The 22,852-nt window shown below is 30.8% G+C and overlaps 1 protein-coding gene across 2 annotated transcripts in view; it reads left to right on the plus strand.

The window, feature by feature from the left end:
* The window catches only part of nAChRalpha6 (nicotinic acetylcholine receptor alpha6), a 447,337-nt gene that overhangs the window by 305,852 nt on the left and 118,633 nt on the right, over positions 1-22,852 (plus strand). For both annotated transcript variants that reach the window (XM_088228339.1, XM_088228340.1), the window contains exons 3-4: positions 4,695-4,739; positions 8,335-8,444. In XM_088228339.1, the coding sequence (XP_088084465.1) occupies positions 4,695-4,739; positions 8,335-8,444 (155 nt within the window). The remainder of the gene's footprint in view (positions 1-4,694; positions 4,740-8,334; positions 8,445-22,852) is intronic.

Genomic DNA, 22,852 nt, shown 5'->3' on the forward strand with positions numbered 1-22,852 from the left:
TCTATTTTTTGTTTAAGATGCTGTAATTTTTATCTATAAATCGTTTACTTTTTTTTATTTCAATGAGTCCTATCAACAAGATTCATGTAAGTCTCTTTAATTGATGTTCAAAAGTTTTGCCGAAACCCGCAGTTCGAGCATGGTTAGTCGAAAGGATTCCAAATATTGGAAAAGGACTTATGGTAGATCAGTTAAATTTTATACTAAGTATTGATTTGTTTTACCATCAAACTAAATATAATTATGAGGATTTTTATCATTGTATATTGTATAAAAGTATTCGCAATCACTGAAAAATAATAACAAATGTGTCTTGCGAATTATAAATCTTAACACAAAACTATTGAAGTTAAATTAAATAATTTATTCTTGCTTTAAGTGTAAATAGTAAGTATTGTAGCGGGCTTTTACTTAAATCTCAGCAAGCCAAAGAACTGACTGGTTGAAAGATGAATTCATATTTTTTTTAAATTAAAAACAAAATGTATATAAAAAAAATACAAATAATATATTTTTCTAGGACACATTATTAAAATCGAAATGTTTTTATTCCCGTGAAAAAGACAATCTGATTTTTGACAAATGTTTTGGAATATAATATCTTAAACGCAAAAAAGTTCCGTTTGCAAGGGTTTTTGGATATGTTATAGCCTCACTAAGTTCTTAAAAGCTTTTATGTTCGTTTATCGATTAACCTGGATTACCTTCTTGTCACAGCTTTTATTAGCTATGGAATTCCCAAAACCAGTGGGCGATTAGAAAGGTCCTTAATAGGCTTGACTTTTATTTTAATTATCAAATAATTTTTTTTTTTTACTAGACAATATAAATCAATTTAACAAAATGTGTCAGTACATAAGCCATTTTTTTCACAAAAAAAGAAAAGTAAAATTTGAAAATAATATAAAGTTGATTTTATAATAAAGAATCGATTCAACCTTAATGTAGAAGAAAGCCAGGAAATACGATTTTTTTTTTCTGTCAAATGTTTATCAAAGTTATTGTCATACTGAAGGTTGTCGCAGATAAATTTAGCTTCCAAACTATGGGTAATATATTTCAAAAAACAACCTTCAACTTCAATGTCTTGTCAATTCAAAGTTTCCCTTAGCTGAAGCGTAGATGACATCTTTGCATAATAATTTTGGGACACCATGAAGGAGTGAGTTTCTTGAAATTTAATTAAAGCAGCGCCAATTTGCCCCAAAAAACTACATTTGTATATTGTATACCATACTACGGTTAAATAAATTTCAGAGAGGTTAGCTAAAAAAAATAATTAATTAATAAATATAAAAATACAATCGATCTACCTTATGATAATTATATTAAAATATCTTGAAAATAATTTTAAAAATCCTTATAAGACAAAAACCGATACAAATCAAGACGATATAAAAATATGTGAAATACGCTGGAAACGCAATAAAAAACAATAATACTTATTAATGTAAAATACCTTATTGGCAAAAACATGTTGAGGAAAATGCGCTAGAGCAATTTTAAACGAGGAAATAAAATAAAACAGGAAACAAAAAACATATAAATGTGGTTTTAATGTCATAAATCTGATATTGAAATATCTCTAGATTAAATACTCGACATTTTTTTTTGATTTTTTCTATCCCTTATGTGGATTCCAAGAAGCTCCACTTGAATTTCCCGACAAATACCATCGAAATTGGATTTTTATTTCATAAAAAAAGCAGTGATGTGATAAAGTTTTATTTAGTTACTGTGCCACATCTTCGATATTCTATTTTATGGGTAAGAATAAGTTATGTTTCCGACTTCCGCTAGGAAAAGAAGGAAACTGTATAGACTAAAGTCGATGAATAATGAATCGTTGCTAGGTAGAGGGACAAAAACTCTTAAAAAATTATTAAAATACTATTGAAAGATCATGTCTCATGTTATTTTATGTGAGTATTAATTATGAAACATTTTTTTTATGTTGAAGGCCAATCAGTAAATATAAAGATATCTAAAAGCATGATTTCTTCTTATTATATATATATATATATAGTTGGATAATTTATATAGCGCCATTTTTGTGAAAATCACCTAAAGGACGGTGTACAATTAATAAATATTCCAATACGACTTGCAGCTACAGAGCGCATGGACGGTTGGGATTCTAGTTCCTCGTTTTCAATTAAGATCAATAAAAAATTATAACAGATAGGAGCTAGATTACAGGACGTCTTGCAGCTACGGAGCGCATAGACAGTTAGAAATTTAGCCCCCATTTACACATTTTAAAAATTGACAAATAAATTTAGTGTATTAATGATACTAAAAAAAAATAAAAATAATATGAATAATAAAAAGGAGTAAGATTACAACACGTCTTGCAGCTACTAACCGCATAGATGATTGGAATTCTAGACCCCATTTATAAAATTTTGGTATTTTTAAGTTGGTATATGAAAGCTAGATAACCAATCATCGTGCAGCTACAAAGCGCATGGACGAGTGGAATACATATATAAAATATAAAACAAGTGTTCGAATAAAATTAAAATGTAACACGGAGCAAAAAGATACACAGTCAACGTATTAATGTAAAGGTCTCGGCCTAAAATTGATTGAAATGACGTTGCTATGAAAAAAAAAAAAAGCGTGTATAAATAACCAAAGTAATGTTATGATTGATTTATTTTTCCGAATATGGTGAAATATGAAACTTATTGATCGGATAAAATAAACAGATTCTTACATTTATATTAACATTTTTTTTTTGCACCACAACAGGCCAGGAGGCCTAATTACAGTGGTGAATTACATCACAGAGCACCCAGGCTTGAGAAAAATCACATTTTAATTTTTGTGTTCTCACTGGGAATCAAACCCGGAACCTTCCGAGCGTGAGTCAAGCGTCTTGACCACTACACCACGGAGGCCGCCGCTTAAGATATCGTGCAAGGAATAACTATGGTAAGCTGGCGCGTTATTTTCCACATCAAGCAGTAAATACCAGTGAATTCTATCAGAGGAAACGCGGTTTGAATTTTTTTCATACAAACGTATGACCGTATTTTCTTCCCGGATTATGGCTTTTTTGACATTTAAGATGTTTACCAAATTACAATAGGGATGGAAAATACCTTAAAGAATGGAATATGGAAGTCTAGGCATTTACAGGGCCTATGATATGTCATCGGATGGTTTAAGTGGCTACTTTACACACTGTGTAACATTCATTCATTTAGCCTTGTACATGACACGTAAGGCTACTAAATACAGGGGTCCAAATATATTAATAAAAAAAAAAATAAAAAAACATTCACCATTTTGCTTATGTTTAAACATTCATATTTCTTAAATTCTTCCATTTGTTGACTTTTGATCGGGGCAAAATTTTTAACAAAATTTTTGTTAATCTTAATGACTCCCGAGGGGGTGAAATCCAGTCTTTTGACAACAAACATTTGGAAAAACTCAAATATTGCTAGATGTTTACTATAATTTTGAAATATATTTTTTTTAATATGAATAGAAAATAGTAATTGTTTAATATTGGAACTTGAACTATCCAAAAACCCTTGAAAGCGTCCAGTTTTATCTGCTGTCTTCGGGCGTACGGTATACATGTGTTGTATGATATCTATTTTTGAAAAACGCGGAAAGTACCGATGTAAAAAATTTGGTTTTAATACACTTTCTTTTAAAAAATTCAACAATAATTGATTAAATTTTGTGGTACGAAAAGCGGCATAAGGAAACATCAATTTGATCGATTTAAGTCACGTGAAATCGTCTTTTTTGCATAGAATCGGGGAGGCATTTACGAAAGAGTGACAGAAACACATTGTACATTTACATATTCATCAAAAGTGCCAACCACCGCATATTCTCTTAAGAAGATAGTTTTTCTTACAATGCGGGAAGCTGATTGCATTTCTCCTGGTTCCATCCACCCACGTGTAGCAAAAAGTTATAAGCTTTGAAAGTCGCGGATATTGCGCCGCCGAAAAGCCCGCGACTAATCAGCCAAAACGTATTTTCCTCGGAGTTTTGTTTGTGTGAAATGTCAAAAAAAGGCTGTTTTTGTGTTACGGCAGATTAAGGCATGACAGCATTCCATTAATTCCCATTTCTCGCTTGTCTGTACCCAGTACTGCCGGAGCGATATGAATAGAATAGTGTGTGAACATAAAGTCTAATTAGAAGTGGTTCTCCATTCCGCGAATTACTTCAGAGAATGAAGAATTACGAGATGTAAATAATAGATACTAAAAAAAATAAACCTAATGTTTTATACACAACGGTACAAAGTTTTCATGATTAAATTGAGAGAGATGAGATTAAATTTTATGAATATCCTTTTTGATGATTCAAAATTAGTATTTGCGTTAGAAAATATTCAAAAAAATGGTGATTATTTTGTTCGAGCATTCGTAATGTGATCTGATGAAAAATTTGAGGAAAAACTTTTCGTACAAATATACACTTTCTCGGTAATGTTATAGTTTGTGGAACGTGCTTCAACTGAAGGGTTGTCTATAAACATGGATATGTATATTACGACGGTTATGTCATATGTTTGTGGGTTAGTTCAAAGCTGGCATCGGCTGAAGTAAAAGGGGAAAGACTATTCATGTCGCCTTGTCCATACAACTGTTGCATGAAATGTTCAGTGGGTAACTTAACTAACGGCCAATGTTTCCCTTTCTGTTGTATCTCACATATAGGACGAGAAGAACCAACTCCTTATTACAAATATATGGCTGTCTTTGGTAAGTGTATATGAAAAAATGCCTAAGATAAAACATTATATTGTTTACGCACACGGCAGGTCATCAAAAACATAAAGATTTGAACATGTATACTAGTACTTTATTGTAAAGCAACAGATTTTGTAAATAATCTTTATCAACCTTATAATGTAGATATTTGATTCCTTGTTTATTTCATAACTAACCAATTCAAATTAAAACCGTTGAGTTCTATTAGTTTGGAGCATTTGTAACACAAATTCAAGCAAAGTTGAAAAAAAAATTTTAGCAAAGAGCATATTATTATGAACGCTTTACAAATAAAATCGTTAATCATTAAACCAATTGAAATGCAGATTGCTGCCGCACTTCCAGTTATAATGAAATACTGTGATTTAGTAAGCATTATTTATTGGATAAATACAAATTTTGGGAAACTGTAATAACATAAACATGGGATTGCTCTGTAAATCACGATAAATTTAATTGAAATTTTGAACAGTTTGTTGGCAAAATGGCCTTAAAAAGTAATCGTTTCAACCCATTTTTAAAATGAAACCACAAATCTATAAAAAGTGTGTACTCGGTTCTCACTTAAAAATAAAAACTAGAATTTGCTAAACTTTGTATCTGTCTGGTCTTTGTTTCGATATAAACTAGAACTTAATGTAAAATATAAAACTAAATTCGGGAAAGGAAAGCTTTATGATGTTATTAAAAAGTTGTACGTTGAGGAAAAATAAAGATTTTGTCCCGTATAAACGTAACTACAAAAGTTGTAACAAGCCCGGTTGAATCTTTCCTCTAAAAAATAGTTTGAGATGGCAACGTTTCATTGTGAATACGACATAAATTTAAACTATATTATGCTCAGATTAAACCCTTTACAAAACATCTGTTGCTTTATACTTTGGTTAAAATGATACAATCTGCGGTGACCCTTTAACTTTACGACAACTGTTGTAACAAGTTTCTCTCGAATATTGCATATTAAATAATAATGTAGAATATTTCATTTCTCTGTGGCTACCCATAACTCTAGACATATTATAATATTAATTATAATAGTTTCTACTCTGACTAATGAAAAAATCACATCTGATAAAAAACATGTTCAACCGATATAAACTTGATACCGGAAAGTTCTTTTTTATTCTGATTGAGATTTTTGTTGTTGTCTTTGCCACTGAGTTGTCTTTTTTTTTTAGTAAACAACTGCCCTGTGTGTAGAATATACTATTAAATAATGTCCATGTTTAAAATAAGAAAATAAATTATACATTATTTTATGCCGCCTTTTTAAAAAGTAATATCTTGTAAGCTATAAGTAAATTCTTTAGTATCAAAAAAAAAAAAAATTAATGTATGGGATTAATTTGAAAAGTAGAATAAAAAAAAATGAATTGCTCTTTTAAATTAAAAAAAAAAAGTTTTTAGTTGCCTTTAATTTGAATAATGGGTGGGGATGATATGAAATTTCACAAAGAGTTTTTACAATTTTGGTAAAAGTAGTTTATGGCGGTGCAATATTCTAAATAATCTACCACTAAACACATCAAATAAAAAAATATCCATAACTTAACAAAATAACTAAACCACAAATCAAAGACACACTTACTAATAGACGCGTTTTATTGGTTGCACCCTGTGCCGGTGAAGCCACTAAAATGTGTTACAGCCATTTCTGAACAAAGACAAATAATTTCTAAATTTTTTTGGCCACATTACTCTAAGTAATGCGGCAGTAGCATCTTGAGTTATCCCCAGTTTATTTTATCCCGTTTTGTAATTCCAAAGATGACTGTTGCATGATTTTTCCATTCCCTGGTCAATTGTGGTTTGTACTGTAGATCGTTTGTAGATTATCAACCATTATTGACAATTTATTACCATGTTCATGTATAATTAAGAATTCATTTAACCTCATTCGTTTTATAATAATAATCACGATTTATTATCAAAATGAGTGATGATAATTTATTTATTATTTATGAGCCCTTAAAATTAACGGTAAATGCGTGAAGTAATACAAAATTATGAAAAAAAAAATGCTTGCAACGTGCAACGTACCGCTTAAAAATTTAAAACAATTGCATTTCTGTTAAACGCAATGAATCCATAAAGTAGGAGTTAAAATAAATAGCAATTTTTTTTTATTAATGTGTATACTTATTTTGTCAATGATTTTGTTCAATATATATATTTCGTTTTTTAAGTTTGCGATATTGTTTTGACGTTGAATAATACGATTAATATAAAATAAGTCATTGTAATGACAAAAAGGTGTCGAAGAATTGTTTACGATCACGTTTATGTAAGATTGTAATAATAATAATATTCAGAAAGCAAGTGGCTAGTTTTACAAATACATAACTCTATGATCGAAAAATATAAGTGTAGTGCATTATTTTATTTCAATTTGAAAAAAAAAAACATCCACAATTGGATTTAAAAATCACATTTTTTAGTATTTTGGCTTTGATTGATATATTTTTGGAATTAAGAAATCCACAAAATTTATATTAATTTTCCTTTTTGTGTTAGTAATCCTTGCATGTAACTTGTGCTTTTGAGATCCTTCTTAGAGTGCTCTATCCCTTAATTGGTGTTATTCTAGAATAGATATTTATTTCGAATATGCTTTTTGCGTTCATCATGTTATAAGAAAATTTCAAATCACCTTGCTTACTTTTTGGTTTTAAAGAATCATAAAATTCTATAATCACTAGCTGAGATATAAAAAAACTCACATCCCACTACATCAAAACTCCACTAAATCATTTTACAAAATTAACAAATCTAGAATGTTGAAAAGTATAAATATTTTGTGTTATTTTATAATGTTGCCCTTGAGCCTTTTAATATTTATTTTGAATACAATATGCATAATTAATGAATATAACTGTGTTTCATATTAGAGTATGTAATATGTTGATTTTCGTGATGTAAATACAGCATATACTCATACACCACTTAAGTTAATTTGCGAGCTTAGTAGCGCTTTGTTTTCATCTTTGCATTTCATCTTTGGACACTTTTAAGTTAATTATTTTTTATATTACAGCACAATATTTACACGAAACTCTTCACTATCACAACTACAAAAATTATCTCATTCAGCTACATAAGTCTTATTGGACACATTGCTAAGTAACTACTGGTTTTGTGACTATCCTGTTGGAAAACTATCGCGAGAGCTTTACTCGTATTCGCAATATTGTTTAAATGACAGTATAATCATGAAACGCCAAAAAGCTAAAAACTTCATTACTGCAATTTTCATATTTGAATTTTTTACACTTTTAAATTAATCGCACACAAAAAGAATATTCAAAATTACTCTCGCAAGATGCGTTAATGACATTGGCCAACGAAACCTGAGCGACATTACCCGTACTATTATCGTAGTATAACACTCGGCGCACAATCGTTCGAGCTTTACACAAGACAGTAGAACATTTAGATTCAATGTGCAAATCGCATCGAACAGGAGACAATTTCGTGCTTGACTGTTGTTAGTTCGTGTCATTAGCGCTTCATAAATGTGGGTAGTTTTCCTTTCCCCGCAAGATTACCGGCTGTTGAATAATGTTGTCCATACATGTCAATCCTTCAGGAGTGGAATGATTACAACCTGAGATGGAACGATTCGGAGTACGGCGGCGTGAAGGATCTCCGGATAACCCCCAACAAACTGTGGAAACCCGACGTTCTCATGTATAATAGGTAAGATGCACCCTCTTTCACTACTAGCGATTGTTATTTAGCGTTGATCTCATAAAATAAGCGTGTTATTTCATAGAATATCACCCTGTATTTTATACCGAGAATGTTTAAATGGACGACACACGGTACCTAAGTATTGTTCCTACAAAAAAGTGAAGCAGTTATGTATTTTTATTCATAAAAAAATTAAATCGATTTTGTAGTTTGTGATTGAATTGTTATAAAAACCTACATTAATTATGATTGTGCATTTTCACTTATAAACGAGGCATGTTCAGAAAGTGTACCGAGACCATAAAAGGCTGTGGATTTTGTTTTTTGATGGTTGGCGACATTGAGTAGTAGAGAGGGGTCTCTTAACAGAGCCAGCATCGCAGGAACTCGGAAGTACGTGAACTCACATTGTAGTGTCCAGTTGCGTGAAAGGTGCACACAAATCAAAATGATTTACGACGAAGGCATTATGAACAAAACGAGTGTGTTTAAGTGGTGCAGAGTTTTTGAAAAATTCAAAACCACAACTTCGGAAATAAAAACTATGGCTTCGGTCTTTAGGGACCAAAAAGGCATTATTTTGGTCGAATTTCTGCCTCATGGGGAAACAATTAATGCACAACAATATTATGAGACCCTGAAAAAACTAAAAAAGAGCATTAAAAATAAAAAGATGCTGACGAGAGATGTGTGCTGGTTGCACGATAACGCCCGTCCTCACACAGCCTTAACCCTACCGAGACGCTTTTGGGACCATTGGTTGGGATGTTTTGAACCACACGCCGTAACTTGGTGCCTTCAGATTATCATCTTCACAACTTCTTGAAGGCAAGCATGGGTGTTATTTAATTTTCAACTGACGAGTTGGTGCAGAAAGAGGTTTAGAAGAGGGAAGAGGGAAGAGGGAAGAAGCTGGTGGGAGACTTCTTCGAGGAAGGCACGAAGAAGCTTGTAAAAAGTTGAAATATTAAAGAAATGTGTCATATTTAAATTATTAATAAATAATATTATTTTATCCCACAAATATTGCCCCTTGATTGATTTAAAAAAAAAAAAACTTTATCTTTTTATCTTTTTTAATTACATATTTTTATAATTTCATTTCACACATGCATTGAACGGAATGACGATTAAGTAAAGAAATATTCAACAATTGTATTAACAATATGATGTTTTTTTTAATACCCCCTTTTTCTAAAAAAATATAAAAAACAAGTACACTAAACATCGAATATGCCTCGTATTATGCAGACAGGGTACAGTCGAAGTTTAACTAGGTTGTACATATTAAACTAGCGATGACATGGGACCCTCTCTATAATGAATATTTTTAATTTTGAATAATGAATGAAATGTGACGCATTTAAACATTGATTAATAATAATTTGTGTAAAATAAAATTTATATTTAAACCACTTATAACAAAATTTAAAGAATATTTTTTTTTTAAAACACAATTTTTTTCTTTCGACCGGTTTTAAAGCCATACGAAATTCTTTTCCACTCCTGTCTAGTTTTAAAAATCGTATCCATCTCACTCCCTAGCTTCCGTCTTTACAAAAACAACGTGACAAAAATACGTCTAATTTGCTCCAAATGTTATTTTATATTTAACAAACAATGTTAAAATGAAATAGGATAAGATTTATTAACAAATGAATCCTTGATCAAGAAGCTTGTGTAGAGTTGGAACCGTTCGATAAAAAAAAATGTGGTTAAAAACAAAGTTCTTTTATTTTTATTTTATTTGATGTTTTAATTTTTCTTCAACATGTGAATTTATTAGAAAAATGGAAAAACGAGCCTAGACACCATGGTTTTTATTGTTCCTACTTTAATATAATTTTGTAATACCGTGTTACATCGATTTAAGCATTCTTGGTATTAATATATTTTTTCCACAGCTCTTGGTACGGCAATGTTTCCAATAAGTACTCATCCCACTCAGTGAACTTAATAATTTCATTAAATTTACCCTCTAGCGATTGTCGTTGTTCGGCGCAGCAAGATATGGAATTTCATATTATAATAATTTTACTTTTTACATAACATTTTATTACGTTTTCTTCATAAACCAACATACAACTTAAACAAGTAAGTTATTAAATTAATAAAAAAACATTCAAGATGTAAAAATAATCACACATAAGACAAATAAATAAACGAAAAAAAAAACAACATTCTAACTTTATAATAAAACAGATAACAAAGATGTTATAAAATGAAAATCACACATTAAAAAATATTGTTTTAAAAACATAATTTTTAACTTAATGTAACTAAATATTTGCATGTAACCACATACTGGCTTTCTACGCCTACCGGTTTGGAGACGGCATAACAAGGGTACAGCATCAAAAGCCATACTTAGTTTTTGGATTTGTAATTTTTATGACTAAATACACGTGCTGATTCAACACATGCTTTAAATCCTAACACTAACGTGTACTGATTGAGAAAAATCGGGAAGTGGCTACATAAGAATAATAAGTAAAATTTTGAAAAATACTGATTAAAATATTAATAATAAAATATTATAGTCCCACGTAAAATTAAACAAAAAATTTCTACTTTTTTCACACATTTAACATCACAAAATGAATACATAATTACAAACATTTACTTACATACTTGACAAATAAATCCAATATATATATTAAAAAAATATGTGTTACTAAAACAAGGGGATGTAAATTTTTTTATGTAACAAAAACAATCAGTGACCTACGCACCTCTGAGGAGGACAGGGAAATAATGAAGATTTGAATAAAAAATACTCAACGTAAAATTCTGATTTTTGGGTAGGAAATTCGAGCTGACAAACATCGGCTTAGTTTTTACCGTTTCATTGTTGTAGAGAAAAGCGAGGTTTAGTTAAGGTTGTCAGATCTTTGAGATAACCAAAATAAACATATCGTTTATGTTGATATAACCTTCAATTTGCATCTTGAGTAGAAGTTATGAACATACCGGATACAAATATAAGTTTTTAACTTTATTGCTGAGAGCATTTTTAACAAGCTTAGGTAAATTTAATAGGTGTTGTTATTTATTAATTATTTATGTCCATCCAGCCAGCGGCAGAATAAAGTACCGGGTGTGATTTAGAACATGAATCTTGACGAGTGTCTTCGACTCGATGGCAGCTATTAAGTAAAAATCAGGAAAAAGGAAAGCGAGTGGAGAAAAGTTTTCCTCATAGTGTGTAAGGCTCATTTGCTTGTATGTATTTTATCAGAGATTTATAAACATACATATTTAGCAACAAGTTTTGTGAAAAAACAAAAAAAAATCTTTGTTTTCCACTTAAAAAAAGGTTTTTTACGAGAATTTGAAACAGTCAATTGTTTACCTAAAAAAAGTAAATTACGCAAATGTTTTAACTAAATCAAACAGCTTTACTTGTGTGGCAATTTTTTTATTTTCTAATGATATTACGTACAGAAGGTGCTTTAGAAAATGGCACGCGTTGTGATAAAAAGTTTTTTTCTTTTTACGCAAACTCCATACTAGTATTCGCATCAATCAAAGTCCTTTCCATTCTGTAAAAAGAATAAAAATGTAAATAAAAATGGCACACAGTTTCGTTAGCATAAGTTGAAAGAAATTCAGTATAAAAAAACAGACACTTGGAACATTTTTTTACGTGAACGAGTTTTTACGTGTGGTCCAAGAGAACTGCTTCATTCGCTTTGCAAAAAACGTTTTCTTAATATATATAAGATGTTCGCTATTCGCAAATAATACTTGCTTTCGAATTTGTATATATTAGGACCTTCTTAGACTTCGTGAAGCCGTTCGGTTTAACAAGTTCTTGTGAAGTTTAACAGGGGGCTTACAAATTTATACTAAACTCAGCCTTTTTGGATACAAAGGTAGGCACTAGACAAAGAGGAAGGGTTCGGAACTTTGAGCCGAGCGAGGCGGGCTGATTGCAAAGAAAATTCCGAAACCTATTGAATTGCCATCCAAGTTCCGAATCACAGGTTCTTTGAATCGAACAAACATATCAGGTGATTGTACAAACAAAGTTGGTAATACAAATACATATAAATTTAGAAGAAAACAGCTGTTCAATAATTATTCTCACAGTTTAATCAAATACAACGAGGCTATGAAAATTAAATAATGTAATACACTTTTTACATATTAACACCGTTTTAAAAATAATAAAAATTAATAGTAAGATAAAGAGTAATAAACTGATGACATAAAACAATAAGAAGTAAACCTATTTTATTAAAAATATTATTAAACAAGAACACACAAAATAAGGAGCCATCAGTTTATACATTTTAATAATAAATTAACAGTAATTAATTGACCACATTAAAATACACGTATACTTACACCAACACAACTAATAATCCTTTTTATTTTGTGTTAAATAGAATAAATAAAACTGTTCTTATATTTCAGCCCCGCTCAACTGTTCTGAAGATGACGTTCTATTTTTGTAACTACATAGCTAAATTAATGGAATGAAAACTTTATTTTTAATATAAAAAGTATTTGTAGTGGCCAGATAATTCTACTTACTTAAACAATTGAGTATGATTCGGAATTGTGTATAATTTAAACACTTTAAAATACTTCCCTCTTATAAAAACAGAATGACAAAACTAATGCTTATTTTTAACTTATTTAGAATAACACCCACGTACACTGCTGTAGAAATCCATTTCATTAAATTATTAATGTATGATAAAATATTGTGTATAAATTTGCATTTCTAAAATATGTGACGACTTTCAATAAGAAACAATTCTTCTGGTCAAGCAAATGGATTCACAAACAATGAACAGCAATTCAGATCTTTTTTGTAGCATATGCGAATGAGGAAATTTGCGACCAAATAATTATTTTGTCTAACTTTTCTTTATTTCTATCTTTATCTACCGCCAGTAATTTCAAAAGAATTAAGTTTGTTTATAGCCCAAATAAATGCACTTTTTTAAAAGTTATTGTTTGTTGATCTCAAAGAAAAAAAAGAAAAATGATTGAAAATCCCACGGGGATGGTTAAAGGGAAAAGTGTTGATTTTAATATAATGCTCTGAACGAAATCCTTAAATTTTCATTCTCTAAATTTTGCCAAGTATTTAAGGGTCTTTTTGCTTGTTAGATAACCGTGCTAATAAATGAAATCAATATATATAGAGAGAGACTCTTTTGGAACTCTCATCCAAAGTTCATGACACAACTGCATACCATAGTTTTTGTGGAAATGCTAAATTAGAAATAGTCGGCTTTGCATTATAATCCTAGGAGTTGCCGATTTTAAAATAGTAAAAAAGGAAAATTCAAACTCCAAACTGTCACTCAGCTGTCCAAAGCAGAAGCTATACCTAATTGATGGCAACTAATTGCCCGGGGTCGATTTAGGCCAAGTTTAACCCCTTGAATCCAACAAATTGGACCGAGCGCTAAATCAGCTTGAAAACAAAGGAGTTACAAAAATGAGTTTTACATTAAAAGTTTGCTTTTCATCAAAACGAATAACTCCCAAAACAAAGTTTTTTTTAACATCTCAAGTTTTTTGTTTACCTCAGCAAATTTTATTATTCAAATATTTGTTTTTGATACCAGATCCACATGACCAGAAGAATGATAATACGGCCTAATTACAGGGGCATGTTTCTTAATGATAAAGCCGTTGGTGGAGGGGACTAAGCCACAAGTGATCTAGCATCCATGGTAGTCTAGTATCTATGGTAACCTAGTATCCATCGTGATATTATCATCCATGGTGGTCTAGTGTCCATGGTGGTCGAGTTATCAATGATAGTCTAGATATCCGTGGTGGTCTAGTTATCCATGATGGCCTAGCTTTTATGGTGGGCGTATGTAAGACATCCAGCCGTTGTTGTGGTCCACTACAGCCCACTGGGCCTCACTAACTGGGGGACCATTTTGCCATACACGGCTGTACTCATCTCGTTTTGAAATATGTACGAAAACACAATCAGCACGTCTTCAAAAAATTAACTTATCTCTTGTGTGTACAGGACATAAAATAATATATTAATACAGTGAAACCATAAACGTCCCAACCCAATTGTAAACAACATTTATTATTACTACTGAGGAATAAAAATAAATAGATTTGATCTGCAAAACAAATTTGTTAAGATATAATATATCTTAAAGACAAATGCGATATCTCTTATCCTAACAAATGAAATTTTAAAAGTATTATTTAAAACCCAACAAGACAATTTTTTTTCTATTACAAAGTTTATATTGTATTTTATAAAATTTCACAAATACGATAATAATTTGATTACATACTTAATATAATATCAGACATTGTAAATCAAAATAAAACACGATTGTTTAATAAAATACGAAGTTGATTCGAGTGAATTTAGTCTATTGTTTTATCTAGAATAATGATTTCAAAAAAATAATTAGCAAATACGACTGAACTGTACAAAAAAAAACACCAGTTTGACATAAACTACTTGACTAAAATTGAGACCTTAAAAATTGTGCACAAAATAACACTGGGAAACATACAAAACGACGACATAATATTAGCCAAAAATGCTGAGATACACAAATAAAACACCAGACAACAACAACACTATCATATTTAAAAAGCAAAGACAAACACATGACAGTCAAAAATACTACATGATGAACTTAAACACTACAGCGACTTACTTTACTACTTGAAAACTTTTAATGGAGACAAATTTAAAATCAACCTGAAAAAGCACATGATGACTGAACTAACTAGACTAGACGAGACATAAAATGATTAGACAATATACAATTTTAATGTAACCCTAACGGGTTTTTTAAAATTATAAATAAATAAATTTTTAAAAAAATGATTTGTTATTAATCACAATGATAATACAATAAACTGATTTCACCAACTTAAGTAAGCCATCAAACTTTGCAAAAAAAGTAATCCTTACGCCTCATACATTTTCAGTCGTGTTGAATACCCAGTTCTTAGTTTTAACTAATAAAAAATGCAAATTCGTTAGGTATATCTGTAAAAAAAAACATAAATCACAACGTGAGCTTTAAAACTTTTGGAGAGAAAAATATCTTAAAGCCAGAAAACCGTTTTTGAATGGTAAAATTTCAAAATAAGTAGAAAGAAAGAAAAATAATGTCCGTGAAACTAAAGCGCGGGAATCTCAACGAGACTTTTCATAATGAAATGTGTTTTTTCCTCATTTCAGTTTTATTGTTCTCAAAACAGTTTTCCAGGCCCGGTTTTGCGTGGTCCTTCCAAGCCATAAACAGGAAAGATGTCTTACAAACAAAACTCATTTGTCTGCTAAACTTTGGATTCGAAGGACTGAGTAATGGAGAATGGTTAAAAAATGTCCTTATTTCAACCTTTTTATTACGGCAGAGGAACATTATTTTAACCGTTAACACAACGAAAATAAATTTCAAAAAAAAAATTAAACCCAAGTACACAAAACGTAAAACAAGTATCAATGTATTGTACGTATGGAAAAAAGGTGTCTTTAGTACATGGAAAACCGTCAAATCATTTTTTTTAATACCTAGATGAGCTGTACGAAATTTCAAACAATTGCGCTTTTCATTGGGTCGCAGTTTCATCTATTTAGAGATTTCTTTGCTAATAGCTTTGTGGCTCATTTCTTCCCGATTACTCAGTTCTAAAACAATTTTTGATATAACATAATTTTTAAAAACATTAAAAACATCTTTTTATGTACACTAGCTCATCAACACTTTGTTACTTAATGTTTTTTAAGATATTTTCATAACATACATTTTACCGGATCATTACCAAAATAAATTATCGTTCTTGTTTACAAAATAAAGATCGTGTTTACGTAATTTTGCACTTAAAAAACGCGTCAATTTTTTAGTTTTCAAACTATTTTTTATTTAAAATATTGCAGATAAGTGATTTCTCTAGTTTCATTCAATTGAGTGCAGTTGTTTGAACATACACATACCGAATTCGCTTTGGAATTTGATTATTGAATTCTTGGCAATACGCGTTGGATCCTTGGCTTCTGTCGTTCTAGAAAATAACTACATACGAGTATACGTGAGAAACATTCGTGAGTCAAATCCAATATTTTTTGCGACTTCTGGCATTTAAGAAGTAAACAATTCTACGAATGATTTTTTTAGCAAGAAGCAAAATAGTAAAAAATTTAAACTTTTATGTATATCGAAGCAGGGCTAGAGTATCATACATACATCGACATGTTAATACATAGACGCACCCTATGGAGTAAAATGTTTTTTCAGTCTCTCTCACTTCTTTATAATCCTTGCGCTCCAAAATTTCATTTTCTTTTCTGATCATGGTAGTTTGCTTCGTTCTTCTCAGAAGAGAACACTTTCCATCTCTCGACAAAGAACCTCATTTTCCAGCTATTACTTTTTCGTCCAAGCTGCTAGACTTTCGAATGAGCTACCTCTTCATATAAAAAATAATGGGGATTATTTAAGAGGTATCCATTTTGAGTGCACGTCTATGTGTATTAATATGTCGATGCACGTATTACAATAATATATGTAAACAATTTTAAAAGCAGTCACAACCGTTACAAATACTTTTAAAAAATTAGGGGTTATTAAATTATTTTTAATTGAATTTTATTTTAATTTTTTTATTATCATATTATATAGATCATAAAATTATAATTTTTACAGAGTCGCTTTGACTATCTAACTAAGGTTATTTACCCAGTTCTAAGACAGTCAAAAAATATTTGAAAAACCAGTTATCAATATACAGAAACAATAACAAAGGTAGCGGACAAAGTGAAAAACATAGTAAAAAGTGTAGTAAAAAACATATTAAAAAAATATTATAAACCCAGTAATATACGTAGTAAAAACAAAATATCTGAAGAGTAAAAAGTTTTTTTTTTTGCACCCCAAAAGGCAGTGGGCGGAATTAAAGTGGTGAATTACAGCACAGAACACCCAGAATCGATAATAATAACATTTAAGTTTTGTTCTCACTGATAATTGAACCCGGAACCCTCTGTGCGTTAGTCAAGCGTCTTCACCACTCGACCACGGAGATCACCGGAGGATTTATATAAATAATTTGTTTCCGGTCCTAGCTAGCTAAGAATTTCCTGTGTTAAGTCAGGATTTACATAATACAATTTTGTGTAAATACGAGTAACGTGTTAATTAAGTGTTAAGACGTGGTTAAAACTGTACTAAAAAAAAAAACGTAAATACACAATAATTGACCGAAAAAGAAAATTTTTATTGTTTCTAATAGGAATGCTTCTTATTGATATGTAAACAGTTTTATATAATTAAACATAATAGAAAAATAAAAAAAAGTAATCTAATTCATTCCATGACAAAGAAGGGTTTTGTATGTTTTTGCCGAAACTAACTGAAAAATACATTGATGGATTATTTATTTCTTTTTTAAATGTAGATTAACGATTTCCAGGTTGTTTATTTTATACCTACCTTAGAAATTCTCATCCCTGGGCACTCTATAAGGGTGGAGAAGATTACAAAGTAAAGGTAGATTACCTACCTGGATGGAATATCCCTAATCACTTCACCTCACCTCAATGTAGACGGTCACAATGTAGGTCAAAGGAGTGAAATTAAGACTTCCCTCGGGATAGAAATTGTCTAGTTAACTTAATAATTTATTACTTTGACAATTTATTTGCAAAGCAACAAATTTATCCTTCAATAAAGGATAATGAACAAAAGTAAACGAAGCAACGTCAAACTTTAATTAAAAAATATTTGATTCAAATTAAATTTTTGAAGAATTTAAATGTTGATTCAGTAAACAAAACTGAAAAATAAAGCTACAACATTGAACAATTCAAGAGTAAACTAATAAATTAATTTTTTTAGAATATCATGGCGGGTTGACGGAAAACAAAAAAAAAACTGTTATTTAAATAACTATCGTTTTCTTAGCAAATTTTTGCTCATTCTTTTTTCCACGTCTTTTAAATTTGAGACCATTTTATAAGGGTCGTAAAAAACTATTCTAGAAAATGAGAATCAATGAAATGATTAAATCTTTTAACCTCAATCAAATTTATGTTGCGTTCAACAAATACGCGGGAAAAATATCAAATCACTTTTTTTAAATTCGAATCACACACCACATGGTGATGATTTTTTAAATAATTTTTTTTTTTAGGAATGATGATGACGACTTATATTTTGGAGTACAAATCAAATACGCATTTTTTTTTTAAATAAATATTTTTTGAATTTTGCCGTATATTTTTTTTTAATTATAAACATTTTAGGTATAGTTTTTATTAAAGCAAGATGTTTAGAAAGATTACAAAATTATCTATAAGATGACGTTAAAAAACACTTTTTTTGCTTGACATACTAAATACTGCTTTGTTGCTTATAAAGGCCGAGGGGTAAAATATAAAATACACCGGCACTACCCAGTTTTTCCGCACTTATTTATTTAAATGCAAAAAACAAGATTGTTTGACATCCGATAGTTTTAGAGTTAGTCAACTCATAGATACACTTTTTGTGAAAAATAATGTACATAAAGTATATCGCCAGAGTGCAGCATAATTGTACTACAGAGAGTTTTATTACCCACTGTAGTGCTAATTCAGAATCTGATGGCAATGGTTTTGTTTTTTGAAAAGAACGAGTCAAAATTTTTTGTCGCGTTTTTCGAAATCAGAATTGAAAATCTTGTTAGTATTTATCAAAATAAATTGATATTTGATGGCTATTGTAGAAAATTAAATTATCACACCAGTTTTGTTTAAGCATGGCGCCGAAAATCTGTAAACAAAATAATGCAGTCAGTACGTTTATCGACATTGAGCGCCGATAATCCTTCCTCAATTTTCCGTATAAATTGTTATCCGAGCATTACAAACATTATATTCATGTAAGTTGTTTGAACTGTTTTTGATATAAAAATGTTATTTTTATTTAAATATTATCGACGTATATAATTCAGTACTAACCAAAACAATATGTTACTATCTCTTAAAGTGCCGACAACTGTGTAGTTTACGCAGTCCGTAGGTAAATAAACAATTAATTGTATGCTTTGCGCATTATATATACGAGTATTTTTGTTGAATTGCCGAATAAATACAGCTTGCCAGTCATATGAGGACACACGTCTCCTTGGCAGTGCCCTCATACACGAAAATTTCTCATTGCCGAACGAGAAAAGCTGCCTGAAGTTTTTGTAATCTAATAGTCTACGCCATCATTGTGCTGAAAGAAGGTAATCCAGAAGTACATAATATGCACTTCATTAGATTGATAAAACAGGAAAGTGAATTTTTCACTGCCTGTGATAAATGCAAAATAAATAAATGAAAACGTTATGAATCAAATTAATTTTATTGTATTTGTTTTAATATTGTCAGACAATGAAATATCTTGTCAAATACGATTTTCAGTAGTTTTATCTGGTATTCGATAACCCAAACGTAACAGCACTTTAAGTAGGTCTGTGATTTATTCAATTTGTCAAACGTTTGCCTTGTTTGTAACTGCTTCAAAATACAGTTCATAGATTGTTTACTTTCCCCTTCTCCCCCTCTCTGGCTCTCCGTCGCTTGTATTTCGAAGCTCGCTTTAACCCACCCGCTCCGCAGCCACCCTTGAGCCACCCATGGCCACCCTTATCCGCAAACCGCCCTGTTGATTGGCGGAGAGAACAGACATACTAGTCCCGCATAACTTATTGACAACCAGCGATGGCCGATACTGGGTTTTAGAACAACAAAGAGAGCCGTAAACCAATTCGAATCGAAAAATATATGTTGTTTTATTTACTTCACTTTACGTATATTCGGAATGGATAACATGAAGAAAAAATAAGTCCAAAAATATATGAGACCGGGCAAACTAACACGGACAGATAGTTATGAACATTTTTTATTTTTTATTTAATGGTTGTACAAATATATGAAGATTGATTTCACTAACTATATACATAATAATCGTTAAATTTATAAACTTCTGTCCCAAGCAAAAAGGCATCTAGCAAAAAATAAAAAGAGTTTTTTATTCAGTGCAATCTGGTAAACAGCTGTAATGGTTCTAGACAACTTACTCTTATAAATACATACACTTAAAAAAAAACATGTTTTTATAAATATATGGTAAAAAAGTACCAAATTCACAAAACCTCAAATTCCTTCAAACTTTTTTACTTGGTTACTGCTTGGTTACTGCTTTCTTGCTTGAAATGGCAGTATAATTGTGATTGCAATAATTAAAGTAATAAATAAATAATTTAATTATTTATAGTACATAGGGCAAAGACTGCCTTTTTAGTTTGTACTAACGATTCAGATGTGTATTTTCGGTCAAATTTGATATTTGTTTTGTTAAAAAAGCTGCCGGCTCAGAAACTAACGAAGTAGTTTGGGTAGTGAGAATTAAAAAAAAAAAAAACATAAAAAACTTTTGCACCACAACAAGCCAGGAGACCCAATAACAGTAGTGAACTATAACACAACACACCCAGGTTAAGGATTTTTTTTTAAATTCTCACCAGGAATCGAACCCGCAAGTTTCTGTGCGTGAGTCAAGTGTCTTAACTATTACATCACAGAAGCCGCCTATTTTGTGAAAAAAAAATTCACGTGAAGGTTTTCGTTGAATATTTTCACAGTTTAAGTAAAGGCCTAATTCAACAACTTCTATTTGCCTGTTCGTAGGAAAGCTTCCTTTGTTAATGAAACGCAATCAGAAAAGATTGTTGACAACTGGTTTGCAGAATTTCATTGTGGTCGTGCTTCCGTCAGTGATGAATTTCGTGAAGGTCAACCAGAATTGGTTGTTGTTCCAAAAATCATCGATGCTGTAGGCAACATGATTAAAAAGAATCGGAAGGACGTGACCTACTGTGAAATAAAAGCATCCTCAATAATATCTAAGACTGCAATACATATCAGCTTCGATGGATTCCGCATAACTTGACTAAAGCTCATAGAACGGCCTGCGTCAATTGGTGTAAAGAAATGCCAAAAAAAATAAATTGCAGAGGAACAGCAAAACTTGGATATATACAGAAGAACCAGAAATTAAGCAATAACTAACTTTTAAGATGTTCCTAAATTAACCGAATCCAAGAAAAGTTCGTTGCTGAAGCACTTCTAAAAGGGTAATACTTGTTTCTTCGGTTGTACTAAACGTGTTGTAACTATTATTTTAGAAGAGTTCTGTATAACAGTTAATGTTTAATGGTAAATCGATAAGGAAAAATGACCAAAAACTTCACATCAGCATCCTCTAGCATAACCATGCCAGCTATCACATGGCACGTCTAACAATTAATTATTTGAAGGAGAAAAACATAAAATCAAGGTCTAATTGCCGTTTTCACTCGATTTAATACCAAACACTTTTTTGTGTCCCTGAATGTCGAACAAAAATGCGTCGAGAACGATTTTCATCACCTCAAAAAGCCTTCCAACCGTGTTTTGGAGATACCACCTTACGGGTGGAAAAACTGTTTCGACAATGGGTTCGAACGCATGATAAAGTATGATATATAAATCTTAAGGGTAAATATTTTAAAAAACAATAACTTTAAAGGCAGCCCTATATCTTATAATACATTGCAGAAGTATATTTTTTTTATATATTGCAATACATACAAGAGAATTTATTAATAAGCTTCACCTATGTTCTAATTTTGTTGAATATGACAATTTTTCTCTATCGATTTCTTGAATAAATATTGTTTTTTTTAAAAAATATATACCTACAAATACATATTTCTTACAAAAAAAAAACGTATCCCCAACTCTTTTAGCTTTGTCGCGTCAACATTGCCGTGAAAAACGCATAGTAGAGTAGAAAAGATGAACTGTCTATGCCGTAAAGCTGTATGTCGCGCCTTTTAACGCTGCTTCACATTTAGTCACTACAAGTTCCGGAACATGAGTTGAATGGAATACAAGACGGGTGCTTAGTGCTGCATCTAGTGCATTTATATATATCAATGACTATTACGCCTATCACTTGTCATTTGAGTGACGAATATTGGAAATTTTTATTGACTAAAAGAGCGCTAGATTCATATTACTATGGGATTTAAGCTTGTTGAAACATAGAGCATCTACACCAGTTACAGTAATAAAATACGAATTTGTTTGTAGAGCGCGAGAAAAACGGCGCTTACTTAAATTAATTGACTAATCTAGATCTAAATTTGTTGCAACAGAGAGGAAAAATATATTTGAGAGGGGAATATGAAAGTCTAGTTATTTACAGGGCTTATGACCTGTCATTGGTTGGTTACAGTAGCCACTTTCACATTTACGATTCTACTTATGTTTAAAACATCCACATTTCCCTAACTCTTCCATAGAAGTCATGACGCTTGACTCACACACGGAAGGTTCCGGGTTCGATTCCCGGCGAGAACACAAAAATCAAATGTGATTTTTCTCA

Source organism: Micrasema longulum, unplaced genomic scaffold (assembly GCF_059751315.1).
Source record: "Micrasema longulum isolate JH-2025_06_02 unplaced genomic scaffold, ASM5975131v1 h1tg000578l, whole genome shotgun sequence".
Taxonomy (NCBI): Eukaryota; Metazoa; Arthropoda; class Insecta; order Trichoptera; family Brachycentridae; genus Micrasema; species Micrasema longulum.